Here is a 12,483-nt window from a genome sequence, read left to right as displayed (position 1 = left end):
CCAAAGCTCCTGAGCAAGAGGAAACGCATTAAGATTTTTTGCTTTTGTTTAATTTACCGGTCCACTTTAACGTCAATTGTGTGTGACGCTTGATCGGTTTTTAATGTGAACGCATTCATACCACCGGGGTACAGATTAAAAATGTTCAGATTAAAGGTCATACCAACGGGGGTACACGGTATAGCTTTAATAGACCGGCAAGCAGGGAAGTGCTGCCAGTAATGAGGGGCTAACCGTTGTTCTCCTAACAAGTTTGACGTTCAGTATTACTTTATCGCTATATAGTAGCGGCTAATACCAGGGGTATGAAACTGTCAAATTTGGCATATTAAACATCCATGGATGGCGACAATTTTGAAGTAGCCTACATATCGACTCTAATAGCTAACAACAGTAAAATTTTAGCTAATAGATTTCTGATTAGTTTCAATTGTTTTAAAATGAACCAACAAGTAAGTAGGTACCAGAACCTAAAGTACCAAAACCAATGAGGGGGACACGGACAATGTATGTAGTTTGACACCCGCATCACCCTTCTGGCTAATAGACCTTTCCATTTATGTGTGTGTTGGTGCTTGAAAGTGAGGCAAACAGGCATCAGCCCTTCCCCAAAATGAGGCAAATATCATGTATATACAGGCGTATTTCGTGGTCGCTAGTGTGGGTGCTTGAGCTGTCAGAAAGCTTTACACCGACAAATGTTTTCTTCTTTCACACCTCTTTATACCTCATTGCACTGTACTCGTCACGTCACCTTCAATCATTTGTTTATGTTGGTTTTCATGAAAAGTACTCAAATTTCAAGATGGTGAACACTCGCAGTAAAATTGTTTCTAAAATCCTCCAAAATAATAGCAAGATTCAAATTCTGCTGAAACAAAGCAGACACTTCAAGATGCTTGCGTTGGCCTCAAGGATGAGGCACAGCAGATACATGTCAATTCTCTCAACCCCGCTCAAACTAAGAAAACGCAGAGTTTGGTCAAAAGTACAGTTAATTTCAAGAATAAAAACTAATTATTTTTTAAATTATTTACGTTCCTTTTAGGTGGAGAATTCCAGATTCTGGGAAAAAGTGCCAAAATTTTTTGATAAAAAATTTAAAAACACGTTCCGGGTGGATAGATCCACTTTCGATTTTTTGGTATAAAAATTGAAACATTTACGTAAAGATGATACCTGTTGGAGGCTTGCTATTTCGCTGGAGAAACGCATTGCTGTAGTCCTACATAGTCGTGGATCTTCGGCAGAATATAGGACCATTGGTAGTTTATTTGGCATTGGACGAACTACCACTGCACAGTGGTCCAGAAACGAAAGTTAAGTGGAAACTTACTTTTGCGGTTAAGCGGTATATAATAGCTCCCTACAATGTTCAGCAAAGTTGTTCAACTCTATAAGACAAATAATGCGAAATCAACGACTAAGTTGCAGTTTGGCTTGTAAACACATAATCCATAATAACTTTTTATAAGAAAGAGATAGAAGGATAATTTCTTCGACAAAGTTGTAGCTAAAGATTATATAAATAACTTTGCCAAAGACATAGTAGGCGTATTTTTAGGCGTTTCTAACTTACAGGGTGTTTTACAACAAGACCTCTCAAAAATCACTTTTTCGCTGATTTCTTCAAATGCAGTGGTTTTATTGCATCATAATGTTTTACAAAATTGGTTATCTTATCAAAAGACATATTTTTGTGGAACATTGTATGTTGAAAACTCATACGTATAACGAGTTCTAAGGTTTTTCCTGTATTTTTTTAGTCTTTTTTGGAATAGAATATCTCAAAAAGGGGCAAACGAAAAAAATCTAACTTGGCCGTTTCTGAAAGCTTGAAGTTTCATCTCAAGCATATGTGAAAATAAAAAACTGGTTTTTTCTCTAACTCGAGTAATTTCAGTTTAATTATTTCATGTTTGACCATTTTCTACTATGCAGTATTTTCCAATATCTTCTTGAAGACGATTAAAGTCAACATGTCAATAGTAAAAAAGAAATTTGTCGTACCTTGACACAATTTCTTCTGATTGTCACGTAAAATAGTCTTCGAACTCCAGATATGACACCAGTTTTCTATCAGCACCAGCTGTTTTTGATAAATATCTATCTTTCAATTTTCATTACTTTTGCAAATATGCTCAATCTACCATCAATAATGTTTTAAAAATAATTTTCAATAAAAAGCAAAAGAATATTGATTATTTCATACGTAATATTGTTAACTGTTATTCTAGTTTTATGTCATTTTTTAATCGCAGGTAAGTATATCAAAACAGGCAAAGAGGTAAAAGAGAAAACTTATAGATCCTTTTCGAACTTCAACCACTTTATATCAGCATATCGTTGATTTGGAAAACAAAAAGGGTAGTCATTTATTTGAGAGATTCAATAAATGTTTTGTTTTGGAAATATTATGTTATTGTTAGCAATATAATAATTTATTATATTAATAATTGGTTTGCGCTTGGTGGAAACTCCAGAGTATGTGTACAATACGAACGATTTTGTATTGCAATGACTGGATCGGACGACAGCAGGAGGCGTTTGAACACATCCTCTAAATTGGCAATCAGGTTAAATTTTCTGGCGTGAAATTCCCTGAACTTACAAATACATTTATCTCGCGTTTCCTGTACCTCTTCGCTTAATAACCCTATGGTTTGTGCCGTGGCCTCAATAATATCTGCGCCATGTACTAGCATTTTATTAACGGTTGGCGATATAGCTAATATGGAATTGAATGGGAAATAATCTCCTAAACTACCGAATTACTTTCATGAACATTTTAGATACTAATTTAAAATAACAGTAACGGTACCCTCAAATCTTTTGACAAAAAACTCCAGGACTCTGATAGGATTCGCTTGAAAGCGTTCCTCCTTTTTTACTACGATCATAGTCATGTTCCTGTTCCTGAATACGTATAAGACATCAATTTTGAAGACTTCTCAGCTTTCTGACACTAAAGTAATTTAAAAGATTACTTTAGACTAGAATCAGAAATATCAATATAAAATTTAATTTCATGTGCATATATCCAAGTGAAGATTCCCATGACTATTTGTAAAATAATGAAAATTGTAAGACTGATATTGATCAAAAACAGCTGGTGCTGAGCTCCATTTGCAGAGAGGACAATACGACAGTGATTATTTGAAATCCAGGATAACTGCTAATTAGAGTACAGTAGTTCTGTGGAGACCAATGCCCTTCACTCTAAACCACCGTCGAACTAACTACGCGCGCAATGAACCAGCTCTGCCGCTGTATGCAGCTAATGAACAATTTTAGAAATATACTAAACTTAAACATGTCGACTGATACTATTAAGAAAAAACTTTCTGACTATTTCTGAGAGGTCAATTACATGTACACTAATACCACTGGATTTTATATTATTTTGTGTTTGGTATTATAATTTATATTTATATGTATGGATTGGATGGCGGGCGAAGTCCATATATCTTGACAATAAACAATTGTAAAAACTACCGTTATAAAAACTTATTTGGTGAATATTTCAGCAGTGGTTCGAAAACTAGCACAAGGTCGAAAAACTAGATCTCTTAACTTGTCCGGAGTTCGAAGACTATTTTACGTGACAATCAGAAGAAATTGTGTCATGGTACGACAAATTTCTGTTTTACTATTGACATGTTGACTTTAATCGTCTTCAAGAAGATATTGGAAAATACTGCATAATAGAAAATGGTCAAACATGAAATAATTAAACTGAAATTACTCGAGTTAGAGAAAAAACCAGTTTTTTATTTTCACATATGTTTGAGATAAAACTCCAAGCTTTCAGAAACGGCCAAGTTTGATTTTTTTCGGTTGCCCCTTTTTGAGATATTCTATTCCAAAAAAGACTAAAAAAACACAGGAAAAACGTTAGAACTCGTTATACGTATGAGTTTTCAACATACAATGTTCTACAAAAATATGTCTTTTGATAAGATAACCAACTTTGTAAGACATTATGATGCAATAAAACCATTGCATTTGAAGAAATCAGCGAAAAAGTGATTTTTGAGAGGTCTTTTTATAAAACACCCTGCAAGTTAGAAACGCCTAAAAATACGCCTACTATGTCTTTGGCAAAGTTATTTATATAATCTTTAGCTACAACTTTGTCGAAGAAATTATCCTTCTATCTCTTTCTTATAAAAAGTTATTATGTGTTATGTGTTTACAAGCCAAACTGGAACTTAGCTGTTGATTTCGCATTAATTGTCTTTTAGAGTTGAACAACTTTGCTGAACATTGTGGGGAGCTATTTTGAACCACAAAAAACTTTCCACTTAATTTTCGCTGCTGGACCACTGTGCACTGGTGAGCTTGTCCTTGAGTTCTGCAAGGCGATAGTAGAAGAGCTACAGCTTGAAATGTTTGATGCTTAGCCACCAACGCCTGACAAAATAGCTGAATTCGTCGGAGGATTCAATAAACTGGGTTTCCCTCAATGTTATGGGGCTATCGATGGATGGCACATTGAAGTCGGTGTACCGAAAGACGAAGCAACGGACTATTACAATTTTAAGAGCTGGCACTCAGTCATACTTTTTGCAGCGGTAGACCATCGTTACCGGTTCACGTATATCAACGTCGGGGTGCCCGGGCGTGCAAACGATTCTACTATCTTTGAAAATTCCAAACTCAAAGAGATGCATTGTATGAACGAAGTCTTAATATTTTGACGTAGGACTACGTCTTATGGCAAGTTTTGAGATAGGGTGTCATTCCAAAAAATCAAAGAATCCGAGCGTCACGAAAAATGAAAGGTTTTGAGCGCTAAGCGCTAACCGCTGAGCGTTTTCCGATCGATTTTCAATATTCTTACACCAATCAATCGGAAAATCTTCTAAGAATCGACCCAAATGAAGAAAAGTATGGATTCTTGATATTGAACTATTGAAAAATTGAAAATAATTAACCTATGTTTTACCAGAATTTTCGCTTCGTGATTGGTTGGAAGATTCTTTACGATGATCTAAACCTATACCAATTTGATATCTGTGCTTGGGAAGTAAGCCAAAACAAGTGACAAAGTTCCCTCATTTCAACAAGATTTCTCAACACCGCGGTTCAACCTAGACCATTTTGATGTCCTTGCTTGGGAAGTACGCCAGAGAGAGTGACAAAGGCCCCTCGTGCCAACAGATTTCTTACGAACGCGATTAAACCTAGTCCAACCTGATGTCTGTGTTAGGGAAGTGTGCCAGAAAAAATGACACAAGTTCGTTGTCCCAACAGATAGCAAATTCTTTACTGCGTGACGATTAAACCTCGGCGAATTTGATATCTGTGTTGGAAAAATGTGCTACAGTTGTAGTGTTCGGTTATAATACGGCTCTGTATGAATACGCATGCTTGCCGTTTCATTAGAAGTGTAGTGAAAAGATGTGCTGTTGATAAAATAGGATTGAATTGGTAAAATCCTTTCAACGTGGGAAACCATGGATAATGAAAACAATCTTTAATTTCAGTAAGGTAGCAGGAAAGTAATAGTTTGTGTTCTTGGTTTTGTTAATTTGTTTTCAAATGCACAATCTTTTGAGAATTGAACGTATGCAATGTTACTACTTTGATAAATGTTACATACAACGCATGTAGCATGTATATATGTTGCATATAGCATGTATACATGAAGAATCGAATGATTACAAGCATGAATACATGCTACTATCACTACAAAGAGATTTACGTAGTCCTGCGTCACCTATATATGCGGTCGTGTCTTGTACACAATCCCTCTGATTTTTCGAAACGATGGTATATTAATATATATATATATAATATATATAATATATAATATATATCGAAACGAAAAATATTAATATATATGTATGACCGCATTTCAAGGTCAAGACTAAAAACTTGAGATTAGTCTATTTCATAGGAACGGGGCCTTCCCTCGAAAACCCGCGCCGAGAAATCTTGAGAAGTGGATTTTGTAGTCTCCTTTTGTCCAGCGCCTCTATGGTTCAAAGGTACAAGTACCAGCGAACCACATGCCCTGGCGGGTGTTGTGGGTTCGAATCCGGATATAATCTCAGATTATAGCTTGGTTCGACTCATGCACCTTCCAGCATTGGACAAAAGGTGGGAGTCAAAATGACTACTTGTCAAGCATAGCTACCAATATCCCCCCCCCCGTTTGCTTTCCGCTCTTCCCCTCCTTCACCAAAAATTTTCATTTCTTTCCCCTACCGTCCCTTCATCAATTGTAGAACCATCGTTTCAAAAAATATTAATATATATGTATGACCGCATTTCAAGGTCAAGACTAAAAACTTGAGATTAGTCTGAACGAAGTCTTCCAAGCACATTCCCAAAGAATCGAAGGTGTTGAAATACCGAGTCTGCTGATAGGTGATTCAGCATTTAAATTATCGAATTGTGTAATGAAACCGTTTCCATTCTCGATCAATCAGTCAGAAAGCGAAAAATTGTTCAACTACCAATTGTCGGCACGCCGTCACTTGGTTTAAAATGCCTTCGGTCATCTGAAAGCCCGGTTCAGAAGAATCCGGAAAGTAATGGAAGTTGACATTAACAATGTCAATGTAATTATTAAAGCTTGCTGCATCTTGCACAATATGTGTAACAACCGGAATGATGAAATATCCGATGGTTGGAAAACGAAGCTGGAGAATACTAAGCGGCAGCCTCAAAGAGGTCTAGGGGTTAAACACGAAAGTACAACAGGAACCGCGATAACGATAAGACAGGCACTGATGTTACACTTTAGTAAGTATTAACTTTAGTAAGTAAGTAACTGACCGTGTTTTTGTCTTAACCTTGTAATGAGGTCAGGCATTTAATTAAGTTTTTATATTGGTACTTTTTACAATTAACAGAGGGGACGATTTATTCTATCGGGCGTGAAAGGAAAAGAGCGGAAAATGAGGTAAGAAAGGGTCATTGAAGCAACGCTTAAGCAGTTGTATACAGCTTTATTTTATACATGCTATAATTGGCTCCGATTGGTTTAATCCGCGAATCCCTCAGCTTAGATAAAAAGGAGCGATACACTACTGCTTAAGCGCTGCTTCAATGACCATATCTTACCTCATTTTCTGCTCTTTTCCTTTCGCGACTGGTCCCATACTGATTGAATCCTATCCACATTTTTCATTGCTTTCTTCTACCGTCCTCTCCATTGATGGTAAAAAGCTATACCGTTATAAAAAATATTACAGCTGTTAATTACTTCTTTCGTATCTTTTATCTACCCAGAGGTGGGCTTGGATCCGGGTTCACCGAATGTGATCCAAGATACTGACTATTTGACGACAGTGCAAACATGTAATCGTTTAATTTTTAATTTTAGTTTATTAACAGAAACTGTAACAAAAAAAAAATAAAACTATATTTTATCGATCATTTAACGCATTAGGTTGTTGTTGTTCTCTTTCATCAGTTCTATGATTTCCCGATCGGTAGCTTTTGCGTGCTCCAAATATGATTTTATAGCAGAATTTTCTTTTTCAACTAGCTCAATAACTTTCTCTTGAAAATTTGCTTTCTTCCTCTTAGCCAGTGAATACCTAGCCCGGACGGAGGAAGAGAATGTCGGTGACTCGGCCGGTGATGACGCGGAACGAACGGATGACTGATATGAAGACTGACTGAAGGAACCGTCTTCCAGAGCCTCTTCTAGATACTCAGCATCTCCAAATTCTTCATCTATGCAACAAAAATAACATTAAATGATTATTTGACCTATGCTGGAAGTGTTATTAATAAAGTCGCTTAATTTCTGAGATATTCCATAGAAGACCACGATTGCAACAATAAGAAATAGAATGGCTAAAATTTGCGCATTGTCAGTAATCCGAAGTGCGAATTCACCAGATTGTAGCTGCTTTGCCATAAAACGCTTTTTGTCCCACTAATTAGTCTCCAATTTCTACGGATTTATGAGCCAGATATGGCAGCTTATGGTACTTACTAGTACAGTTGCTATCTTTTACAGACTGCAGATTTAGAAAACCGGCAAATAAAAGCGAGGTGACAAAAGATGTTTAGGAGCTGTTCATAATCTACGCACACCCATTTTTTGATCAGTACCTCTCTTTTTCCTTGGAAGACTTTCTTTAATCCATAAATATTTTGGAAACTTTGCATGTAGCCACGCATGTAGCGGAGGCTTACGCCCGCTTCTCGTCTCACCGAAAAGTGTACGTGGCTTATGAACAGCCTATAATATCTTTCTGATAAAACATTATCAACTTCAAAAAAAGTAGTTATATAGTTTCCCAACTAATTTGACATAAGTTTTATCCAAGTGGGGACCTTTCGCTTGGATATCTGTTCTCTGTGCTGGGAACGGGCTTCGTAGTGTTGGGCAAGATGCAGGATCGCGTAACGGACTGGAAAGCGATCAACGAGAGGATGTGCGTGTTGAGGATAAAAGGCCGTTTCTTCAACTACACCATCATAAACGTGCATTGTCCACACGAAGATAGACCCGACGACGAGAAGGAAGGGTTCTATGCGCAGCTGGAGGCAACGTACGACAGCTGTTCACCACGGGACATCAAGATCGCCATCGGGGATCGGCAGGGAAGCAATGTATAGACCGGTGATCGGGCCCCATAGCCTGCACACCGACACGAACGATAACGGCCAGCGATGCGTCAACGTTGCGGCTTCCCGAGGCTTGGTGATCAAAAGCACCTTCTTTCCCCACAAAGATATCCACAAGGCCACCTGGAGATCAACTGACCAACGAACCTCGATCCAAATCGACCATATTCTCATCGAGGGCCGGTTTTTCTCGAACATCACCAACGTACGCTCCCTACGGAGTGCGGATATTGACTCGGACCACTACCTAGTAGCAGTACATGTGCGCTCAAAACTATCGACGGTTTATACCTCGCGACAAAGTCGCCCTCCTCGGCTAAACATTCGGCAACTAGACAACCCGCGAACTGCTGAAAACTACGCGCACGTACTGGATGAAGCTCTGCCTTCCTCTGTGGAGCTAGATGCTTCAACCCTCGAAAACGGATGGAGTAGGATACGCACGGCCGTCAACAAGGCCGCAACCGCGGTGACAAGTGTGGAAACTTCGAGTGCACGAAACGATTGGTTTGACGGGGAATGCCAAGAAGCGATAGTGAGGAAAAAAGAGCTTGGGAAAACTATCTGAGCGTATCCACGAGAGAGCATTTGGCCAAGTATCGATGAGCGTGGAATGAGTTGACCACGATCCTGAGGAGGAAAAAGCGTCAGAAGGAGGACAGAGATCGTGAGGAGCTAGAACAACTATTCCGGGCTAATGACACCCGCAAGTTTTACGAGAAAGTGAACCAAACTCGCAAGATCAACACACCAAAACCTGACATGTGTAGGGACGAGGGAGGGGATCTAATCACAAACGAGCGCAAGGTGGTCGACAGGTGGAAGCAGTTCTTCGATGAGCACCTCAACGGCGACATAGCAGCAGGAGACGCAATGGAAGTTAACCTCGGAGTACCTACAAACGACAACAGCGTACCGGCTCCCGATCTCGAAGAGATCCGACGAGAAATCGGTCTGCTGAAGAATAATAGAGCCGCCGGAAAGGACCGACTTCCGACAGAACTCTACAAAAATGGCCAAGAACCCCTAGCAACGGCACTTCACTGGCTGATTTCGAGGATTTGGGAAGAAGAGAAACTACCGGAGGAGTGGATGGAAGGCGTAGTTTGTCCCATCTACAAAAAGGGCAACCGGCTAGACTGCTGTAACTACCGCGGCATTACGCTGGTCAACGCCGCCTACAAGGTGCTCTCTCAGATTTTGTTGCGTCGTTTATCCCCAATAGCAAAAGAATTCGTGGAGCAGGATCAGGCGGGCTTTATGGGAGCCCGTGCTACTACGGATCAAATTTGTACTCTCCGACAAATCCTCCAGAATTGTCGAGAGTACAACGTGCCCACGCATCATATTTTCGTGGATTTCAGAGCAGCTTACGATACCGTTGAACACAAACAGCTATGGCAGATAATGCACGACTATGGTTTTCCGGACAAACTGACGCGGCTGATCAAAGCTACTCTGGAACGAGTGATGTGCTACGTGCGCGTTTCGGGGACACTCTCAAGTCCTTTCGAATCGCGCGGAGGGTTACGGCAAGGAGATGGACTGTCCTGTATGTTATTCAATATCGCTATTGAATCCGTTTTTTGGTGATCGATTTTGTGCCCTAAACATTCGATAAACGATACGGCGAACACACATTTTGATCGGTTGAGCCGCAAACCATTGACACTCAAATCGCTTTTTACGCGAAGGATACGTTCCGCGTAAATCAAAACCGCGTAAATTCCGAAATTCGCGTAAAAAAACCGCGTGAATTCCGAAATTCACGTAAAAAAACCGCGTAAGTTCCAAAATTCGCGAAAAAAAACAAAATTTCGCGTAAAAAAAACTTTGTGGCTTTCAACACTATACGCGAAAAAATAGACGTTTTCAGCACATCCGTGTAAATTCCGAAAATCGCGTAAAAAAACCGCGGAAATTCCGAAAAACGCGTAAAAAAACCGCGTAAATTCCGAAATTTGCGTAAAAATAATCGCGTAAAAAACCGCGTAAAAAGCGACTTCAGTGTACTTTCAACCTTTCCATTGTATTTGTTAGCGCTAGCAGTAGATCGTCGAAGTTGTTTGCGAAAACGATACAGTTCCCCCACAATTATGGACCATTTAAGCAGAAGTATGATTTTAAAACAATCAATTGTAGCGCATACTATTGTTTAAAAGCAGTTTATAAATGTTTTTAGTTACAGAAATATGTAATCTTTCAGTTGATTTAGTTATTAAATCCATTTAGTGCAAGTTTTCCACGGAAATTAAGTTTATATTATGACTCATCAAATACACAATTATGGATCACTTTTGGAAGCGGTCACAATTGTGAAACAATTTTCATCATATTATGGATCAAAATAAAAATACACTTTTTGCAGCGAATTCACTCAATGAACTTTATTCAAATCATGTAATAACATAAAAATAAAAATTTTCAATTCGTATGAAAGACTTGTGTGGCTTTTGGTGTGTCTTTAGATGCCATCCGTCCTTCTTCGAAGACACCTACCGATCAGCTTTTGGGAATGCTTTTCGCGATTTTACGACAGATTTTTTATCCTGGAAAAAGAAGCATTGGCTCACCAGCTGCGTTGGCTCCGAAAAGACTAGTATAAGATGAAGTTTTCTTTTTTCCGAATTGTTATTAACAATGTAGGTACCAAGGGGTCGGTCACTCGGCACAGCCGTTTTTATGTTAGGCGACTTGAAACGAATCGAACTGTGCCGATGCTGTACCGAAAGTGCCGAACTGCAAGATTTGTTAAATTCGTTTAAATCTGATAGATCTGGCAACCGTGCGAGATGATTTTGACAACTGGCAGTGCTCCCATTTCATATGTAAAATTGAACCGGGGGTGTGTAAAGCCCTATAAATGTTATTTTTATAAGGCTTTAGAGGTGTGCCGTTTGATATCTCTGCAGTGCCGGGGCACTATGTGCTGAGTGTCCGACCCCTTGGTAGGTACAGTGAACTCTCGGAAAAGTTAATCGATGCAAGAGTTTAATTTAATCCCTGCTATGATGCGACTCTGTATAAAACAGTGGAAAGGCGACAGTGAACCGAAAAAATGAAAAATAAACATAGAAGGAAAACGCGCGTATGTGACCGAAAGCTCGAAGAACCAGTAAATTCAAACTCTCCAAAAAGTTAAGGGAAAAATTAACGTTTTAGATTGTTGCATGAGAGCTAATATTCGCTTAACATTCGCTTAACTTTTGCGATGAACCGTTGCATATGAACCATCATAGCGTTTTACTGCCTTACGTAACTTTCCTGTACTGCGTAGCTCAGAAACAGCATATTCCAAAAACTCAGCTATGTGCAGCATTCGAATCTGCTTGAAAAATGTTTGTAATAGGTGCTAAACTGTTTGAATTTGTAAAAATTACATTAGAATCAAAGTGATCCATAATTGTGAAAAATTACCTTGTTTTGGTCACTATTATGGATCACTTAGAAAATTACTTATTTTTACAGGAAAATCATAGGCAACCTCCAACATTTCGCTGAATCGTAAAGAACTTAGCTTGATCTTTATGTACGAGTCATTTTTTGCCCGAAAATTGGTGATTATGTCACATAGCAACCTTATGAATGAGGAACGTACTGCTTATGCTGATTGAAAAAAACGACAGACATGTTGATAGATTCTCGATAACAACTTTGTACGCTCATTGAAAAAGTATCAATGTCGGGATTTAAAGGATGTTTTATGTGGTAAAAGCTAGTTAATATGGTAAATTTTGTTGCAAAAATGCTACATACCTTCGAACAGCTTGTTTAACTGGATTATTTAATTTGAAACACAAAAGTGATCCATAATTGTGGGTGATCCATAATTGTGGAGAGAGTGTAATATCATCATAGAAACTGACCACGTTGTCCAGCTCCTGAAGA

The 12,483-nt window shown here is 38.7% G+C and overlaps 1 protein-coding gene across 1 annotated transcript; it reads left to right on the top strand.

The window, feature by feature from the left end:
• Nucleotides 1-1,156: 1,156 nt before the first annotated feature.
• Nucleotides 1,157-4,700, top strand: LOC128745998 (uncharacterized; the record flags this gene model as incomplete). Its single annotated transcript, XM_053843053.1, has 2 exons — nucleotides 1,157-1,297; nucleotides 4,404-4,700. Coding segments are annotated over 2 exons (438 nt in total), but the record flags the coding sequence as incomplete, so codon positions are not given.
• Nucleotides 4,701-12,483: the final 7,783 nt, after the last annotated feature.

This window comes from Sabethes cyaneus, chromosome 1 (assembly GCF_943734655.1).
Source record: "Sabethes cyaneus chromosome 1, idSabCyanKW18_F2, whole genome shotgun sequence".
Classification (NCBI taxonomy): domain Eukaryota; kingdom Metazoa; phylum Arthropoda; class Insecta; order Diptera; family Culicidae; genus Sabethes; species Sabethes cyaneus.
Note: the sequence above shows the minus strand (reverse complement) of the source record. Positions and strands in the feature narration are given on the sequence as shown.